Source organism: Agelaius phoeniceus, chromosome 9 (assembly GCF_051311805.1).
Source record: "Agelaius phoeniceus isolate bAgePho1 chromosome 9, bAgePho1.hap1, whole genome shotgun sequence".
NCBI classification, from domain to species: Eukaryota; Metazoa; Chordata; class Aves; order Passeriformes; family Icteridae; genus Agelaius; species Agelaius phoeniceus.
In genome coordinates, this window is record NC_135273.1 from 14,219,094 (window position 1) to 14,239,520 (window position 20,427).

Genomic DNA, 20,427 nt, shown 5'->3' on the forward strand with positions numbered 1-20,427 from the left:
GGACTTTCTCATCCTGCATATGAATCTTATATGCAGAAAAGAACTTAAAGTATCTACTGAACTCAGTATCTCCCTGCCCAGAGTCATTAGAGGAAGGTCCATGAGGAGCCACAGGAAATGGAAGTCTGGTTTCCAGCTTTGGCTTTTCCATGGGGTTTGTGTTCCTCAAGTCCTGCCTAGAAATATGCCCAAGTTTTTTCTCTGCATAGATATAACCTTACAGCATTGTACATTAAAGGAGCAGAAATCAATACCAAGGATGGATAAAAAAGAGGTGAGTACCACGTGGAAGAGCACTGAAAAACGTCTTTAACATTCTGTAAGAATCTGAAGAGAAATCTCATGTCTGCCTGGGGTGAAATAAATGTATTGCTTCCCTCTGGACTGTTTCAGAGAGATATTAAGGAAAGAGAGATAGAGTATGTACGTTGCATGCCTGAAATGATCCTAGAGGTACTGTATGCTGGATCAGCATTTCAAAGGCACTGCCCTGTGACGAGCAAATATTAGTGCTGCTCCTGCCCTCCTTCCCTGCACTCCTCACTCCCACACATGTACAGGTTTAAGTGCAGGCAGGCAGACTGATGTACCTGCATAAGGCTTTATTTGGAGGGCTTCTCTGACTATTATACAGCTGACTGCTCCAATCACTCAGCAAGAAAAAGCACTCCAACCATACATGAAAATGTTATCTCAAAAATAACAAGGCAGTAAAACACTTGAGCTCAGAGGGAGAGTGGACAGGCAATTCTGGCAACCAGAATGGGCACTCAGGCTGCCCTTCCATGGGTGAAGGACCTGGAGGGGCACACAAGGACCACGTCTCTTGCAAAATGTCCCAAAAGGCACAAGATGTCGCTTAGCTCATGAGTCAGCTGAGTATGGGAAGCCCAGCAGAGATATGAGCATCTTCCTAATTTCACTGCAAAGCTTCGGTGCCTGTTGCCACTGAGACCATTCTCTTATTGGACAAGCAGCAGGGGCAGGGAGGAGAAGGAGGTGCAAAGGCGGCTCTGGGGAGCCCGGGCCTGGCTCCCATCTCCCTGAGGAGCTGCCAGCCGGAGCTGTGATTGATGCCGTGGCGGTGCAGCCCTTCTCTCAGCAGGCAGCTGAGAGCTGCCTCACGCCCAGCCGGCGTGCGGAAACCTCTTTGTCATGGCAGCTAATGAGCAGATTGTATTTCACAGCGCCGGCCCCGCACAGGTACAGCCAGCGGCTTTTATCTCCTGACAGCTCCCACGGGAAAAGAGCAGCAGCCGTCCCGCAGAGCGGGTCACCGCCTGGTCTTGCCGGGCTTTACGGCAGCTTTTTAAAACCCTTTGTCGGTTTTCACCTGTCCGTGGCTCTTTTATAGCGCAGGAGTGGAGGGAAAGAGGTTGTGGAAGCACCTGCCTGAGTTTGTGCAGGAGCACAGTGGTGGGATGTGGGATCGGCGCTGAAGAACGTGGGAGAGTGAGGAAACAATCATGACAGCAATTGGCACCTCACTTACTGGGAGACTTATCTTTAAAACAACAGCAAAATCCAAGTTAAAGACTTCCATTGTGTTTATCAGCCTGGGGTTTATTCCTCTAACTCCTTCCCTGGCTCCAATCCCGTTCTGAACTGCATTCCTTCTCCAGCTGATATCTGGGGCTGCTGCCCTGCTGTGCCAGCAGAGCTGGCCGTGGGCACCCTCTGCCCCCTGTGCCAGCAGAGCTGGCCGTGGGCACCCTCTGCCCCCACTGTGCCAGCAGAGCTGGCCGTGGGCACCCTCTGCCCCCGCTGTGCCAGGAGAGCTGGCCACACCCTTGTGCACTCAGCAGGCAGGAGCTGGCCCGCACCCATCCAGCCAGGAGCAATCTGGGGTCCTGAAGCCCTGGGAAAGGGGGTGATGTGGCTTGGTCAGGGAAATCCAGGCTCTTCAGGAGAAATCCATTGAGCTGTAAGCTCAGGTTCATCTCAGACAAAGCTCAAAGCCCCCTAGGCTGGGCCCCCAGAGCTGGCAGGTGAGCTTGCTGGAAGGCTGCATGTGGGAACACACCAAGGTGCCCCAGGAGATACCCAGAGCAGCACGGGCAGGAGGCCATGCTCTCCTGCTCACTGGTTTGTTCTCTGGAGCCAGCCTGATGCTCAGGGATGCTGTTTTCATTGCCTGAGCAGGCAGAGCTGGCTGAGATGCAGCTCCCTCAGACTTTGCTCCCCTGCAGCCACCCCTGAGAGCCCAGCACAGCATCAAGGGCAGGCTCACAGTGTCAGGGTTGTGCACATCTCCAACAGGGATCCCCAGCCTGCTGGCAGTGTCTGCTGGGTCATGGACCAATAAATCCCTTCTAGCAGAGATGCAGAGCACTCAGCTGCTCTGCCAGGCTCTCTGCTTGCAAGGCAGTATATTTACTAACCCCCAGAGGAAAAGGAAACCTGCTACTTTTAACAGGTTCTTTCATATGGTTTCCTTATCAGCACCATGTGTTCTGGGAGTTCCCTCTGCCCAGGTGTTGCTGAGGAGTGAGGGATGTTGTGGGGCACTGATGAGATCACTACTCACTGTGGAGCTTTCGCCTTTGTTTCTAGAAATCTGAAATCAGGTGCTGAAGCTCCAGCCTGGCTTCCCTTGGGCCAGCACCCCATCCACCCCTCCAACTCTCCAGCCTGCCCTGGTACCTCTCAGTGGTACCAGCCTCTCTCCTGTGCCACAACCCTGGGGCATCAGACAAAATTTCAGCTACAGAGGTGTCGCTCTCCCATCTGCCTCCAACATGTCACACTCGACATGAACCAACATCTCCTATTAACACTGTCAGGAACAGATCTGGAAAATTCATTTCCCAGCAGAGTTCAGAGAGGCCACAAGGAGAGAATCCCCCCAAACGTGCAGGGAGAAGCCAGCAGCAGCATGACATCCCTAGGCAGACCTACCGGCAAGGGGTTGAAGTTCTGGTCCACCAGGTGGTTGTGGCCGTGGTCGAGGAAGGAATGGCGCACCACCACGTCGATGCCCTGGCTGGCCAGCAGGCCCAGCGTGTTCAGCCACCTGGGGACAGAGGGAACAGAGCCAGGGCACCATGGAGGGGCAGGGGCACCACGGGGGAACACTGGGGGGGACTGCCTGGTCCCAGTGGCACAGCTGCTCTCATGCATACGACCTGGTCCCTGCTCCAGCACCTGAGCTGAAGCCTCCTGATGGTTTTATGAACTGGCTCCCACTATTCCTGTCCCAGCAAGTCTGCATGTCTCTCCCCTTGCCCCAGCTGTGCACAGCTTGCACGTCCCAAACCTGTGCCTGAGCCCCTGTGTGCACCCCAATATCTCAGCCCTCTGCCCAGAGGTGCTCCCCCAGCCTGCCAGCACTCTGCTCCCTCTGTCTGAGCAGGGCAGAGCAGACCTTTGCACTGGCCCATCTTCTCACATTCCATGGGCAAGATCTTCAATTCTCACAGCCTGCTACAGCCCTGATAGCCCAGGCATGTCCCTGTGCTTCCCTGCAAAGCTCAGTTAATCTTCCTCCATCTTTCATGATCACAGCCAGCTATGAAGGTCTGGACTGGGGCTTTGCAGCAGATGTCCAGGCCATGGGGCTGTGCCAGTGGACAAGCCCCAGGAGCCAGGAATGGTTGTAGCTTCAAAGGAGAGAAAATGGAAAGCAGAGCTGAGGAGGGGTACTAGGTACGAAATGGAGAAATTAACAACACTCAGGCTGCCAGGGAGTACTGAAGGGGTCTCTGGGCCTGGAGTTTGCCCTCTTCCAGCTGCAGTGCCTTTGCAGCACCTCAGCCTGCAGAGCCCACGGGGGGCAGTGCCCTGGGGGTGCCAAGCCAGTGTCACTCACAGGAACCCGGCTGCGTATGAGTCGGAGAGGTTGTTCATGCCTCCAGCTGAGGTCATGCCAACACCTTCCAGCCAGATCTTCTTCCCTGGCGTGTACGTGTTCACTACCTGCAAGAGAGACAAAAGCAACCAAAATTACTCTGGTGCACCTGTGATTTAAAGCCAAGGCAGACATCTCCTGTCTCATGGAAGACTTGTGCAGACCTTTGGTGATGGTGCTGGTAGACAGTCAGTGCCTGCCTGCCCATGGCGTGTCCCTCTGTGTCCTTACCTTGGCTGGGTGGGGGGGACACTATTCCTCACTCTTTCCTTCCATTGCCAACATGTCCACTTGCATCTTCTGGAGCTGCTCCCAAACATACTCTCATGTTTCCAGTCCCAGATCCTGCTCTTCCCCTGTGGTGTTCCCATGCACTCTGTCCCACACACTGCCCTCTCATGTCACCTTAGCTCGCCATACCCCAGTCAAGGTGGCTGCCAGCCGTGGGTAGCCCCCGAGCCCCAATGGGACAGTCAGTCCCACAGCTGAGCAGGGGCTGCTTTGGCCACCTGAGGGGTCCATGGCACAGGTGGGACATGCAGGTCTGAGCATGCTGGCCCACCCCTCAGCAGGCTTCAGCCAGTAGTGCAGACACCTGTGGGATCTCAGTTGGCCAGAGCTGCCCTCTCCCAGCCCGAGCAACCTTCGGCACCACACCCTGTCCCTTCTCCTGCAGTCCCACTTCTCCAGGCTGGGTGACAAGCTCCCAAGACCAGATGTCTGCAAACCCAGGAATGCTCTGAGCAGCCTGATGGATCCTGCCCCATTAGTGAGGAGCGCTGGAATGTGCTGGATGGACTGGGATCCCTCAAAGATGTTAAATAGGCCAGCTCTGGGCTGCCTCCCACTCACAGCCTGTGAGAGCCGACAGCCCTGCCTGAAGCCCCAGAGGTGTTGGCATCCTGCCTGTAATTATCTAAGCCCGCCACCTTCCCGGCCGGAGAGGAAGCAATAAAACAGGCAAGTGGACAAGTCCAGCTGCTCTAATCAGCCCCGGCAGGATGCAGGGACTCAGAGCCAAGCTGGAGGCCATTAGCACCCAGTGCTGTGCTTTTGCTCAGCCACACTGGCATTCCCAGGAGAGCCTTCCCCAGCCCTACCCCGTGCACATCAAATTCTGGCCCATGGGTGTGAGGGTTCCCCTAAACTGCACCAAGGGCAGCTCCTGGCCGCTTCTGGTCTGGGAGTGGATGGAGTCCAACTCCATTCCCAGCAGGTTCCAACCTGCAGCAGAGGTGGGATACATGTCACCACTTTTGGCAGGGCATTGTACCTGAGGGCTGGGTCAGCTGGTGCCTCTCGCTTGCCCCACTGTGATTCCATTGTGGCATGCCTCCCCACAGCAGGAGTATCATCCACACACAGGGATGACTCCCAGCTTGTGCCAGAGGGTTCAGCAAGGAGCTTCTCTCCTCCAGCTTTGCTGCACTGACCCTCTCATCCCCTTTCCCAGGGCCTCTTTGAGTTGTTTACTCATTCTATGGTTTCTCCCTGCAGGAATTGCAAGTGAGACATTGTGGTGAGTGGTAAGATTTGAAAACCTAGACAAGACAGATGGACGGACATCTCCTCTGGTCCCTAAGGCCTTTTTCACTCACTAGGTGTTCCTTATTTCTTCCAGGACTGACAGCTGAGTGTGTCAGTCTCAGCCCTGGCCCCTCTATCAGCCAAGCAGGGGAACCCTGCTGAGCCCCTGCCATGTATCCCATTGGTAGAGATGTGAGCTGGGTCCCCTGGACAGGGAGGGAAGGAGCACTCACGAGCCAGCCATGGACTCTGACACCACAGGCCAGCAACAGCTGGGTTTTTTGTCGCAGTCAAAGCATGATTATCAGGGAAAAAGGACACTAGTTCATAATGGTCACAATTCTCCACCAGTGAGAATCACTCTGGGAATGCAACTGCCACTACTTTGCAAGCAACATTTCCAGCCACACTGTGAGCAAGTGGGGCAAGATGTGGTGGTAGGAGCCCCTCCTGAGCACACATAGCACTGGCTATGGGAGGTTTGGTACCACCTGGCTGCTCTCTCCTCTCCTTCTTCTGGGGAGCAGGCTCAGTTTCACCCTCATTACATGCTGCTGCCTTCAAGGACAGACAGATGGGAGCCTCAGGCCAGTAGCTGCCTTAGCAGGGCCTTGCATTGCATGGTGTTTTCTGCTGCCCCGTGTCCTAGCACACCTGCACAACCCATGCTGTGCTGCAGCCTGTGGCCATTTCCCTCACAACCCAGCACACACCCCACCCTGGGGCCAGGCTTTGTGCTGCCTGGTGTCTCAGCCCTGCCCTGAACAGGCCTGGCTGCACTTTCCCCGAGAGCACAGGGCCCACTCTCCCTCCCTGCCCAGCCCAGCTGCCTTGGGAGCTGTGGGTGCTGTGCCCTGGCCATGAGCTGTGCCCCAGCCAGGCACTGCAGCCGCGGTGTCCCCTCAGCCCTGCAGACCCTCTGCACCTGCTCACCTTCTGGATTTTCCTGATCTGGTCTGACAGTGTGTCTAACAGCCGTGTTTTCAGGAAGTCTGTCACCTTGGCCACTCGACCATCAATGTAGTAACTGGAAGGGAAATAAGAAGACAAGCTCAGAAGCTGGAAGTGTCTCTGTCCCCAGACCACATCCTCTTGTCCTGCTGCTGCCCCATACCAAGATGTTCCTTTGCTCTGGGGAATCCCTGCTTGCACCCTGTCCTGTCCTGGCCCTCTGGCCATGCCTGTCTGGCAGATGCTCAGTCTGGCAGATTTCAGTCTCCAAAACAGGATGTAAGGTGGACACACCCTAAACACTGAGCATCCTGCACTTCAGGAGCAATGGGAAGTTTTGCAATTTCTTAACTTTTGCGGGTGAAACTCTGGGGGTAGTATTCTAAAGGCTGGGAGCAAAATGCCACCTGCAAAGGCTTTGCAGCCCTCTTGCACAACCTACACCTTCCTTGCTTGCTCTTCCAGAAAAATCCTCAGCTGAATCCCCCTGACAAGAGAGTTGTGGCTGTTACCAGCAGAGGAAGTCCTGCTCTCACAGAAATACCTTCTGGCCTAGGAATGCCAGGGAGTGTTTCCCATACAGGGGGCTGATTCCTGCTCTCCATGTGCTTGATTTTATGAAGTACAGCTACAGTGCTGCCCATAACATTGTGAATCATCTGTCTCTAAGTGTGAGAGGAAAGCTCTGAAATGTCTCACTGCTGTTTGCTGGCTCCAGGACATAAGGTGAAGCATTCTGTCCTGACTGCACATACCCTGTGTCAAGAGGGAATCCCAGCCTGCTCCTCCTGAGGGAGAGCCTTGGGCTGTCACCTCTCCTCCATGCAAAGAGAAATGGCAGCCCTTGTACATCTCCCAGAGGCTCCTGCCAGTCTTGCAGGGAACAGGATACCTGCTGCAGCATGCACTGGCATACCCCTGGGCCAGCCCTTTTTCTGATAAATAGGTTTCGAAGAGAAACTTTATGAACCTTCTCCTCCCAAATCTGCATTGTGTATCAGCCACTCACCCCAGCAAGCCCCAGAGAATGTCAGAGCCACGTTGGGGGGATGGAGGTTCCCAGGAACAGCAGCAGCTCTGGCTGGGGCTGGTGAGGCTGAGTCATTGCCTCTGATCCCTCACTGGATCTACATGCACTCGGATTTCACCAGAGTTGCACAGAGCCCTCTCCCTCCCTGCAGACCTCGGTGCAGCTGTGGGTGCTGGGATGCACAATGAGCTAAAGACCTGGGCTCTGAGGAAAGGTGGATTCACCTTTCCAGGGCTGCTTTCTCCCTGACATGCATCTCATCTGCAGCAGTGAGCACCTACAGCAGTTGTAGTGGCTGATTCACTTGGGTGCTGGAATGCAGGAGCATCCCCAAAGGATGCCGTGGGCTAACTCAGCCTCAGACAGAGCACCTGGCACATGTGCAACATGCATGAGTGCTTGGAGAGGATTTTGTGTCTCACTGCTCCAAGTCCCTAACTGTCCCAGAGCAGAATTCTATTACTTGCAAATGCATTCAACGAGAAGAACCTCCTGTGTCAGCCCCCCTGAGGCGTGCAGCCCCAGCTGTGTCCCCAGCCAAGCACGGGAACGTGCCAGGCACCCCAACATTGTGTGACTGGGTAAGGAGGCACGAGGCATTTCTGCACACCCATGGTGACTGGAAGGTGCTAAGGGCAGAGATAATCTCCAGGGAGAGTTTAGGAGGTGTTCAAAATCACTCAGATCACTTACACACTATGCAACCACTGGCTGCTGGGAGGAGAGCAGATCTGTGAGCAGCAGGCAGTGGTGGGGTTTACACAGATTACTTTTTAAGACAAAATTACAAAGCAGTGTTCTCTGGGGATGGCAGATGTTTGGAGTTTAGCACTGCACTTAAAAACTGAGCAGAAATGACTTTTTCAGACTGCTGTGGACTAAAAACCCCATCACCTAGGCTGAAAACCGGCTGAAAGACATAAAAAAGGTTGTATTCACAGGGAAAAGATGGAGTTAGATGGACCTCAGTCTGTGTATGACCCCTCCAATGCATCAGGCTTTCTGCAGGGTCTGGCTCCTTGGCCAGTATGGTCCCAGAGCCAGGATGAATCCCTTGGAGAGCAAAGACAAGCTTGCACCTCCGCATCACCTCATCCAAGCAGAGGTGTGCTCTGACATGCAGCTCCCCTGCCAGAGCAGCAGCAGAGCCAGAGGAGGCTCCGTCCCCCAGAAATCACCTGGGGAGGTGCTGATGCACCCAGCACAGCCCAGACCCTACAGGGAAGAGAAATACTCTGGAATATGTGCCATGGTGACTTTTTTTTTTTTGACACCTTCATTACCAGCCCAAAGAAACAGACACTGGTAGAGGCACAAAGGACAGAAATAAAGTATCAGTATTCCTGCCTCGGTATCAAGAAATCTTGGTAGCATATTTCCTGGCAGCATGAGGAGGGGAACACTTCAGCTTTGGGTGTGTAAACAGAGCATGATGACAATTACAGGCTTCAATAAAACGGGCAAGGACCTCTAGCAAATCTGCCTGGGAAGTCCTCAGTTGCCAACACGTAGTTTCATCCTCCTCAGACTAGGAAAAAGGGAAAATGGCTCCAGTGTCACAAGGCTTGTGAGGAAGAGAGAGGAACTGAGGTCTGTGCTGATACCTGGCTACTCAGGAATGGGTTGCCAGCTGTAGTGTTCATCTCATTGAGTTAAGGCACTTCCTTTTGGTAACTTTAACTGTCAGTATAGGCAGTATAGAAATCCACAAAATGCAAACAACTGTCAGGCCTTTAAAGCAAGAGAAGAGCTCATTAGGCGTGGATTATTCCTTGGAGTAAAGGCTGCAGCTTTGCTGATATTTACAATGACTCAGTGCACTTGACTTTAAAAAAAACAAACAAAACCAACAACCAAAAACAGTCACAACTCTTCAACCTCCAAAAAAGCCAGCAGCAGCTGCAGAGAAATCCAGCACTGACAAATACCTCCCCAGGCCAGCCCTGGGGTCCATGGCACTCTCATCCTGCTCTCCTAAGTCCAGCAAGGAGATGAATGGACAGCCCCTCCCCAGCACGGGCAGGGGTCTCTGTCAGCCACGACTCTGCAGAGGCAGAGCACACCCAGCTCTTGGACAAGCTGTTTGTGTCCAGCACAGGCTGACAGGTCCTTCAGTGGGCTCTGGGGAACACCACAGCAACAGCAGTGGCCCTGAAGCCTGGGAGACATCAGCATGCACACCATGAGCACTGACCATGCTGCTTCTCATAATTCAGGAGAGAATAGATATGGCCAATTACATACAGAGCTGGGCCATCGTGTCCCCCTGTTTGATGCCACTATCACTATGAACAGGCAGTCTGCAAGAAGATGAGAAGAGTCAGCCAAGAAAAAGATGGATCTAGCTACTAAATCCCAGATGAGACATACATCTTGAAGGAAAGGCCATGTACCTGTACTTTTGGGTGTCCTATTATACTCTGGATGCCTATTATACAAAGCTGAGACAAATTCTCCCCCCTCTGCTTACATTGCCCCATTTCTAAAACTGTCATTTGACTGTGCCATGGAAAGCCAGGATGAGATCACACACTTTGCAAAGGGAGGTATGACTGGGCCACTCTGGGATGGCCAGACCAGAGCGTGGTGCAGGGGAAGGACTCAGCCAAGGGCTGGGCAAGAATTTACGCCAGTGCTAGGAAATGAACCACCCCAATTCCTGGCCTCCATCCTTTGATGGATCTGTAGCATGGCACAAAGATGAGCTGAGAGCAGTAGTGAGGCAGGGCTGAACACAGCTGCCAGTGAGAAATGCCCTTGTTCTTGAGCAGGCTGCCAGGCCAGGCTGCACACAGCTCCCCACTGCCTCCCAGAGAGGGACAGTGCCAGGCACCAGAGCACTTGGGCAATTCAGGGGCTGGCTACATGTCTCTGTCCTCTCACCTCCAGCTCTGGCGTTGCATTTAAAACTGTTTTCTGGCAAGATCCATGATCGGCTGCACGGGACCATAAGCATTATACCATGTTTAATGAAGGCAGTGCACTGACTCCTGGGCAGCTGGTTTCATTTACATCTTCCTTCATTTTAAAGAGAAACCTTTGCCCCTATTATCTGACCTCTTCTTCTGTTGCAGTTAATTACATTAAAGCCCACTTCCCAAAGCTCAGGAATTTCCGGATCTACTTTGTTGCCTGCGCTGCAGGGAGAGTCTGCTTGGAATTAGGGACCTGCCTGCCAGGACACCGAGCAGGGCAGATCCTCACAGCCAGCATGACACCCTGCTGCCACTGCAGCTGTGAGACTGACACACCTCTGCTGACAGGTGCCCCTGAGCATCATCCCCAGGTGAGGGTGTCTGCAGTGCAAGATGTGGGCAGCCACCCTGCCCTGCTTCTCATGGAGGAGAGGCAGGATGAGACCTGCTCCTTCCAAACCCCTGCAGGCACGTGAGAGGTTCTGCCCACCTCCAGTCAGCTAATGAAGGCTTGGATGAAGAGTGCCTGGGGGCTGTTCTGTGGCCCCAAAGGCACAGCTCACACCCATGCCTTTCTCTACCCCACACCAGATGGGTTTGCCCATCTCACCACCGGTGCCATCCCTGGCCTGTGCCATCTCCCCAGCCTTGCCCTGGCACTGCCTGGAAATGTGCAGGTGGCCAGGCCATGGTGCTGCCAGGAACTGTTCCCTCCATCAGACAGTGAAGAGGATTGCAAGCCAGTGGGCAAAGCTGTGCCCTGACCAGGTTTATTTATTTACAGGTTGTAGTGGGTTTGATTTAAAGCCATCACACAGGTGCAAATTGGTCAGAGACTCTTTTCTGCAGCCCCTTCCTCCAGGCACAGCCTGTGAAGACACAGCACTCTGAGCGCTCTGAGGCTGATGTGAGCCCAAATATACACCCTGGGTACATACACTGGTGGGTCTGCTCATGCTGGGCAACTGTCTCCTGGCACCTTTGGCAAATCTGCCCTGTGCTACTGCCTGTGAGCATTTCCCCCTGCACACTCACCATGACTAGGCCAGAAGAGATGTCACCCAAACCAAGCCAGGCAAAAGCATTCTAAGCAACATCTCACACATGCCTGTGTGTCTGGCACCTCTGTCTGGCACCCTGATTTGCCACATAGGACAAGTGTCTTTGTATCTTGGAAGAGGAGCTGGCATTCTCCAAGAAGCCACAGGGACAGATGTCCACTGGTTTTGAAGATGTAAATGTTTACTTTCCCCATAAGTAATAGGGATTTGTGTTTCAGAGGCAGCATTGCATGAGGATTTGCACATTAAACATGACAAACTTGGAGCTGTGTGAGAGACTTCGAATGGAAAAGCAGTTGTGCAGACTGAGCTGGGGGATGGAACTGGGCACAGCTGCAGGCTTAAGCAGACAATGAATCTTCCCTATGTGTGAGGACACCAGCACAGAGCAAAGAGATGGCTGTGGGGAGGATTCTGAGCAGTGAGAACCCACATCCAAAGGCTGATGGGGTCTGCGTTCACTCATACCCAAACAGTCTAAATCATCACGGAAATGCCAAATCTCTTGGAGCCACTGTCACACCCTCCTTTGGAGGAAACTGCCTGAGCACTTTGAAGCCATTCACACATCTCTCTCCAGCAACCCTTTACTTCTGAAGAGGGAGGCACAGTGATGTGTGCTGAGTGATATTAAGTATGTAACTGAAACCATACTCAGTTGAGTGAGTGAGGCTCACTGGTGAGCTGCTCATTTCTACCCTGTGTCATTTTTCTATCAATTATATTTCAGATATATTCTGTTTTCACACAGAGAACAGGGCTCCTTGCACTATATTCCCTTCTCAATTCCCCTTCTGGATTGAGCACAGACTTTTCAAAGGAATAACAGATTTGACAAATTTATAACCAATATCCCAGGAGAACTTTAGGGTTTGGAACCAAAATACTCATACTTGAAATTAGACAGCAGTTTAGTTTCCTGCTAATAATTTTCTTCTTGGATACAAAGGAACTTGTTTTGTTTTGTTTTGCTGTTTGGAGCAGAGGGATGAGACACTGTTTTGACATTTATTCATAAACAGTACAGAAGCCCAGCTCAGAGCTGCGGCCATTGCCAGTCCTCACAATCACATACGAGTGCTATCTCCAGAGCTGCAAACCCTGGCTGGGGGAGAAGCAGGAGCACTGCAGTGGAAATGGGTCAGCAGGCAGCAGCTCAGCTCTGCTGACCCTTCTGGGGAGCTGCACCAGCCCTCCCAGCCACAAGCTGCTGCTTCAGCACCAGAGCTGACAGGCACTTCAGACTGACCCTATAAGAACCGGTTTCAAAGCAGCCATGCAGGCAGATTCCCTGCACACCAGATGAAACTCCACATCTGAAGCCTGGAAGATTGTTCCTTCAACTCATCCAAGGGCTTGGCCCAGCCATCAAGCCCTGTTGCAGAAAGCAAATTCCTGGACTAAGTAAATGCGATCAGCACATCGTGTAATCATGAAAAGCAAATTCCCAGATGAGACATAGATCATCATTGCACAGCATGAGCCTGTAAGTAACACAAATCCTGCTCCAATTGCTCTGCTACCCCACTGTCCCCCTTGCAGCAAGCTGCTGCTGCCTGGCAGGGAAACCCAAGGAGCTGAACACCCAGGCAAGCACACTGAGACCAGCCAAGCTCCAGGAATGGGACCTACAGGTTGCTGCTCATGTCTGGTGCTACAAACCCCTCTAGGATGCCAACAGTTGCTTCTGCAGAAGCCTTCACGGTCAACACTGACACATGGCTGTGCTTGCAGGAAAACCTGGTGTGTTAAACCCCACTGAGCTCTGCCTCAGAGCAGGGCTCCAAAGGGCCTTTACAGGTGATGGATTTACAAACCCCACAACTGCACCTCAGCAAAGCAGCTCCAGCACCCCATGAATGGTCATGGTGAAGAATCACCTTGGGAACAAGACCTGTGGGCACTACACTCAAGCACACTTTGGAGCTGAGACCCTGGCTCCATGCTCAGGCCAGTGTCCTGCATGGGAAGTACAACCCAGCATGACAGCAAATCCAGTTTTTCTGAGAGCAGAATGGTCTCACCATAGTTTGTTTTTTTTTTCTCCAGTGAATACTCGTCTCTGAAATGTGTCCTTTCTGTGGCAGGAGAGAGTCCTGCCTGCCCCACAAACCCTCTTGCTGTCAATTTTGGTGGTCACTGCTGTGCTTGTACGGTGCCTCACCTTGGCACTGGTGTTTGCACTCCCACTGCAGAGAGCCTGCTGGGGAGCCTACCTCTGGCCACAGCATGCAAACTGGGGCAGGTGGAAATAAGAGGAAAAAAGATGTTTTTGGATTTTCCCTCAAATAAGAAAACCTCTCCCTCCATAGGGTGTTTGTAACACTCAGTGCTACAGCTCAGAGCTTCCTTTGCTCTTCTGAGATGCAGCATTTTTAGGACCAGGGGGAAAAACAGGCAACAGCACCTCTCTCAGCCTCAGCTGGGCCAGGATCTTGGATGTTCGTCCCCCTTTAACTGATATCTGCTCCTGGGGCTCCACCTGCATGCAGGACACAGTGGTGTGTCTGTGGACACCCTTACAAAGCAGAGTGGGGTCTGGGGCATTTTGTGTTTACCATTGGACTAAGATGCTTCTCCCTTGTCTGGATGAACCAGTTTAGATTCAGGCCAGTGGGCATGAGGAGACAGTGATTGGGGTGAAAGGAAAAGGGCTTTCAGATACTCCCATACATCTGTCACACGTGGGTTTTGGCTCCTTGCTGTCCCTACCCAAGCCACCCCTGGAGCTGCCTGTCCTCCCAGCTGCCTCTGGAGACTCAGCAGTCCAGTTCAGGGCTCTGTTTCCAGCAATCTGTCAGGCCAGGCACGCAGGCAGTGGTATTTTTGTCCTGTGTCTCAGCTGCAGAGGTAAAGGTTATTACATCCACTCCTGTAATTGTTTGAGAGGCTCAAGAAAGAAGGGCAGAGCCTCCTTCACTTGTTTAAATTCAGCAGGGCAGAGGAGGTGGCTGTAGCACATCTGCCCCTTGACACCCAGAGAGCACATCAGCTCTGTTCCCAGCATCTGTGATCACTGCACTGAGTGTTGGAAAGTAGCAGGAATGGTGAATACCTACTGTTGCCAGGTAACAGCATCCACTGTGCCACCAGCCACTTTCATGAACCTGTGGGAAACAGAGGAAGAAAGCAGGTAAGACCAGTGTGGTCACAGGGAAATCCTAAACAACCAGTGCTCATCCTACACCACGAGATAACAAAGGTGGCCACTGTACTCACAAATACTTTCCAATGAAGCCTCTGTGTCCTTCAATAGAAGGAATAAATTCTGCTCAATCCAAGTGCTTGTAGCAAGCACAGCTCAGAACAATGAAGTGAGACCCAACTGGCAGCAGAGCTCTGGCATAATTTCAGAGCAGGTAAGGAGAGCTTTTGAAACACAACAGATTTCAGGAACAAGATCTTGAGGTATGTATTAAGTTCTGTGACTTTAACAACCCTCAATAGCAATTAAAGAACATGTTTTAAATGTCCATCTTAAAAGGAGATCCTTCTTAGCCCCCAATATGTATTTAATCTGAGGAACTCTTTGCCTGGATTCAAGCAAGGACTGGGAAATGGAAGAAAACGGAAATAAAACCCAGCAAAGCTATTAGGTGCAAAAATGCCACCTCCTGCTCAGGAAGCTCGTGAGGAAGGGAGGAAAAGCTGGACTAACACTGCTAAGTGCTTTCCTTTTTTTGCCTCTTTCTTTGGCATTGGCTATTAGCAAACTGTGGGATTCTGACCTGGGTGCACTTCTGGTTTATTCCATTCCCACACCCAACCACAGCACTTCCATGGACAAGGTTAAAGTCAGTGATATATGGGTATTATTCTCCTGATGGCTTCTGCCCTGACTAAGAATATATCTGCTCCAGACAGCTCCTGTTTGAGTCGGACTTGAGGCTACACAGGTCCACCTGCTCACACTGCCAGCCCCCAAACCAAAGCAATTCCCAATCCTGGGCACCATGTGCAACCACCACAGGAGGAGATGGTAACTGCAGGGGTCTCTCCCTGCTTCCCCAGCCCAGCAATCCAAACAGCACCTTGGAAAACTGCAGCTCCCACGAGGAAGTTCTTATATTCTTATGTTTAGGAGCATGGATATGGAACCACAGCAAGGCACAGTCTGCCTGCACAGGCACGTTGTCTGTGCGGGAGCGCAACGTGCACTGCGTGGCTGATGCATTTGGGAAGTGATAATGCACACACATGACAGGAGACATGTGCATGAGCTCATGAATATGCTGAGAAAGGAAACGATGCTGTATTTTCTTGGGCTGCTTTAGATGCACAAGGATTCCAGGAACACAGCAGCAATGTCACAGCTGTCCCAGCTCCACACAGGGGTGAGCGGTGCTGGGTCCAGTGACCCCAAGGAGAGCCCCATGACCGAGGGCAGGGAAGGGGAAGGTTTGAGAGGAGAGACCATCAGACTGTTTGTCATGGCAGGGATGAGCAGCAGCTTTCTGGCACACGAGCCTCTAATCAGGTCTGAAACAAGAGCAGCAAGCTTCAGGCTAAATATAGCTCGGAAATGATCATTCTGACTTTAAATTAATGACCATGGTCAATTATAGACTGGGACAAAAGGGCAGCTGGACCCTGTGGAGCATAAGAGGATGCTGGCAAAGGCAGCAATAATAAATCCCTGCAGACAGAGAGGGAAGAGATACAATTAGAAATGGAAAAACAATAACATGCTGTAAACTCCTATAGCACTGATGCATCCCCAATTCTGCTGCCCAGCAGTGCTGAGAGCTCAGCTCCCAGGCTCTGTAAAAGAAGCAAATGCCTTTCTGAAATGCTTTTACATCTCTCTTGAGGGTCAGGCCTGGAAGACAGGTGGCAATGGAATGGCTGGGGACAGTTCCTCCCCAGCTGAGCTGGGCCAGACCTAGTGCAGCCTTAGGGAGAGGTGTGAGCTCCCCACAACTCACACTGGTCATCTGGAAAAAAGAAAATTATGCAAACATTGCTGAGGAGGCATTGCTGTTGTATAAAACTAAGTGTGCAGAAATGTGCCAAAAGTGTCAAAATCCCCAGCTGCCAGGTTTTAAATTCTCTGTACAGGGGCTGATGCATAAAATGTAATGCACAAAGTCTATAAGAGTAAACTAATGAGCTCTAAACTGAAAGTATGAGTACAATCTGTATTGGATTTGAAGATCAATATGTTGCAATTGGATTTGAAGATTAGCCCAACTTGTTTTCTAACCTCAAATGCTTTACATTCTGGCTGAAAGTAAACCAGCCTGGACTTTACTGAATCACCTCTTCAGGCTCAGTTTGGCACTCTCCCCTCACAGACCAAAACCGTGAGCAGACCAAGCTTAAAGGAAGAAACTCTCTGGTTTTTCCTGCCATTTTCATAGGGCCTATAGCCCTGTTGAAGACACACCTTGTACAGTGGTCTTTGAGCAGGGACTGAAAAGCAAAGCAAATCCTCATTATAACCTCCTGGAGCAGCAAAAACAGGCCATCCTTATGCCCCATCTCCCACATCTCTAGGAAGCTACTTGGCCTCCTGATAAAAAGTTCCCAAGAAACTGTTATAGGGCACAGGCGTCACTCAGGCAGCACAGTGCAGACCAAAAACAGGACAGAAAGGTCCTGGCTTGCTTAGGGCTCCTCTTCTGCCTCTGTAATACCAAGATAAATCAGTTACTTCTGTTAATATCAAAATCTTATGATAAAACATACATATCTAGCTCGAATTTTCTTTTGCATGTTTGTTTTCCTTTCTTTCCGTTTTCTTCCTTTTTCCTTTTGTTGAGATTTTTTGCAAGATGAAGTTCCTGGTAATTGTTCAAGTCCCGCCTTTAGAGCTGGAGTTGTTCCTGGAACACCCCAGATATCTTGGGCAGTGGTCTCTACTCTCCAGAGGGAACCTAGAGCAGCCCAGCAGCCAGCAAGGGGTACTGCAGGAGCAAGAGATGAAAGCCTAGGGGACGTGGAGATGCAGTAATGCACAGGTATCCAAATCTCTTCATTTTAGGAATAGGGATTTAACTAATCCCTTTATTCATTCCTTTAGCACCTGTGCTGTTCCATCCACAGGTTTTGAGGCCAGGGAAGATCCATACAGTGAGAATGCCCAGCGGTGACACAATTCCTGTTGGGATTTCCTGGCTGTGTGATTTCCACAGTGCAGGCACGGTGAGCCAGACATTTCCGCAGAGCTCAGACCCTGCACATGTGCTGCACAGATGGGCTGGGCTGGCACAGTAAATCTGCCATTCTCCTGCACACCAGGCTCTCTCTGGGAACACCAACTGACCCTGCAGCACATGTGCACTAAATCCCTCCCTAAGAGGAGCAGTGGGACAAGCTCAGCCCCAAATGCTGCAGCACTGCCCCATAGTTCAGAAGGGTGGCACCCCAGTGCCTGCCCCTGTAATACCCTTGGCTGGATTTCCATGTATCAGAAACCTGGGCCCATGTTAAAATCCTCAAGAAAAGTCTTTGAAATCTTCTGGGACAGCATTTCTAGGTGGGAAAGCAGAACACATCAGAGACATGTAGAGGAATTGGAATCTTGGGTAGGGAGTTCCTGATTGTGAGAATGAAACTAAGTCACTGAGCTTGATGTGGACACCCCTACGTGACAGGGGGTAGGTCTGGATCAGGTATTAGAAGAAGAAGTTCTTCACTGTGAGGGTGATAAGGCACAGGAGCAGGCTGACCAAAGAAGCTGTGGATGCCCCATCTGTGGAAGTGTTCAAGGCCAGGCTGGATGGGGTCCTGGGTAACCTGGCCTGCTGAAAGGTGTCCCTGCCCATGGCAAGGCAGATGGAACTAGATGATCCCCAAGTTCCTTTTCAGTTCAACCCACCCCATTACTCTGTGATATATTCATTTTCTTACCCTTGCAGCTGGCTCTGTGCCAGCATCCCATGCCACCACTGCTATTGGTGGGGCCCTGCATTGAGCTAGAGCTGAGAATAATGTAATTCAGCATTGCTCAGTGGCTCAAACAGTTCACAGCTCTGTCCCACAAATGGTGGGGCTCACCTCACAGGACATGTGAGCTGTGGGGGCAAGGAGCAGGAGGGCTGCAACACCTCAAGATGGTACTGACACCCAAAGTCTGTACTGGCACACCATGGGTCAAATCTGACTTCTTCCAGAGTATCTCCCATAACCACATCTCCCAGGACCACAACTTTCACTTTAGTGTTGGCAGATACCTGCAACACATCTCCTGCTTTGATTCAATACTTGTCAGTCATGGAGCACCTACTGCAACCTCAAGTAAATTGCTCCCATGGTTAATTAGCCTCCAGGTGTGTTATTTCTCATGTGAATGTGTTTGCATTCAGCTGCCAGCCTTTGGAACTTCACAGGCTTATTCCTGATACATTAAAGAGACATCCACATTTGGAAATCTCTTTCCCATGCAGGTAATTGCATATTTTCATCCTTTAAATTATTAAAAGAAGAAGAAAAAAAAAAAAGCAATGCTGTAACAAAGAATGCAGCTGCACAAGGAGAAAAGTTGTTATTGCTAAAGTGGTTTAGCATCTGAATGACCCCTGAGTGCTGGACTCTACAAACATGGGTTATTTCATCTGCAACTCCCTGAAGAACTACAAAACAGAGTCCCTACCCTGCACAAGCCCCAAATGTAGGAGCAGGACTGGCCTGCCTGTGGTTGTGGTGGTGCCCTGGTGGACCCCTAGAGCAGGGTGGCAGATCTCTGCCCTTTGAGCCAACAGTAATGGGTAAAAACCCTTCACCTTATGTCTCAGCTGGCTGTGAGGGTCACTAAGGCCCAGGCTTCACTTAGTGACCTCTTCAGGTTCCAGCAGAACAGCTGAATACCTGCAGCAGAAAGAGGTACTAGACCCCACTAAAGCTACATGCTGCAAAGCCTTTGTCCTGCAGTGGATATTCATGAATTTCATTCTGGGGAGCAGAGGTTGGTGTGAACTAGGTATAAATCTGGTGATATGTTGTATTGTCTGTCTGCTCAGCATCACCTTCCTTCAGCCAGCCTGATCTGTGGTAGGGCTGCACAAGCCTCCCAGCTAAGAGGGCTCTTTGTCCTTGGAGGGAGCTCAAGGAGTTAGGAGACAGGGACTCAGCTCCCTCTAGCCTCCACAGCACCCTGTGACAATTCCTTACTCAATGCCACTGTGTACCATGTGAATAACCTTCCTCCTTCTATACAAAGCTTCCTTCCAAGCTACTTTCTGCACCATGAACAAACCACCCCATTCACAGGCTCTTGGGCCTCAGTAACACTCCCTCTGAGCTGTCTCTCTTCTGAGCTGGAGGCATGGCCTGTGTAATCTCTTCTCATGTGAAGAAATAACACACTATGCACATCCTCAGCTTCTCTCTGTAACCTCCTGGTTCTATTACATCTTTTCTGAGATGAAATGACTAAGATTGTAGATAGTAATCAGAATGAAGGTACAATGTGTACTTGCACAGTGCTGTAATCTCATCTGTGTTTTCTTATCCATTTTGTTCTTCCTATACAGGTGACAGTGAATCTGGCATTCCAGAAATCAAATTAAGTTTCAGAAGAAACAACTGTATTAACTCTTTCCTCCTACAAGAGCGGTAGCTAAATCTTTTGCTTATATCTCAGCTTCTTGACCCTGCTATATAACCAACTGCAAAATGAGTCATCACATCCTTCACACCTCATTTCAACGTATTTATGAATTGAGTCACTCATAAGTTCAATGCTACCAGAGCTTGAGTTCGCACTGCAGTGACCTCCTCCTCCCTTTGTACCATTAATTTAAAGTTCCTTGTCTTGTGGCTTTAATTTTTGCACAAAATTCTTGCTCTGGATCCCTTGAGTGTCCTTGTACAGTCTGTGCCACCAGCCTTGTGGTAGCTTTTGTAATACAATACAGCAAGGATATACTTTTTTTTAAAAGAAAGTCAAACAGCCAAAGCAACTTCTAAAAATCCAGTGTTTACAAGTCCCTTGTGTCAAATATGGCAGAAGTCCTTCTCAGCAAGAGGATGGGAAAAATGCCTACATTCATTCCTAAAATTCATCCAGAGTCCTTCCATTTGCCAGATACCACCTACTCCAGTTCCTTATTTCTCGCTCTTACTTGAATTTAAACAAACAAGCTCTGTCCATAC

The 20,427-nt window shown here is 51.0% G+C and overlaps 1 protein-coding gene across 3 annotated transcripts in view; it reads right to left on the reverse strand.

The window, feature by feature from the left end:
- Window positions 1-20,427, reverse strand: part of HPSE2 (heparanase 2 (inactive)) — a 104,730-nt gene that overhangs the window by 8,001 nt on the left and 76,302 nt on the right. For all 3 annotated transcript variants that reach the window (XM_077183008.1, XM_054637525.2, XM_077183007.1), the window contains 4 exons: window positions 14,391-14,438; window positions 6,308-6,401; window positions 3,809-3,915; window positions 2,899-3,013 (listed from right to left, as the gene is read on the reverse strand). In XM_077183008.1, the coding sequence (XP_077039123.1) occupies window positions 2,899-3,013; window positions 3,809-3,915; window positions 6,308-6,401; window positions 14,391-14,438 (364 nt within the window). The remainder of the gene's footprint in view (window positions 1-2,898; window positions 3,014-3,808; window positions 3,916-6,307; window positions 6,402-14,390; window positions 14,439-20,427) is intronic.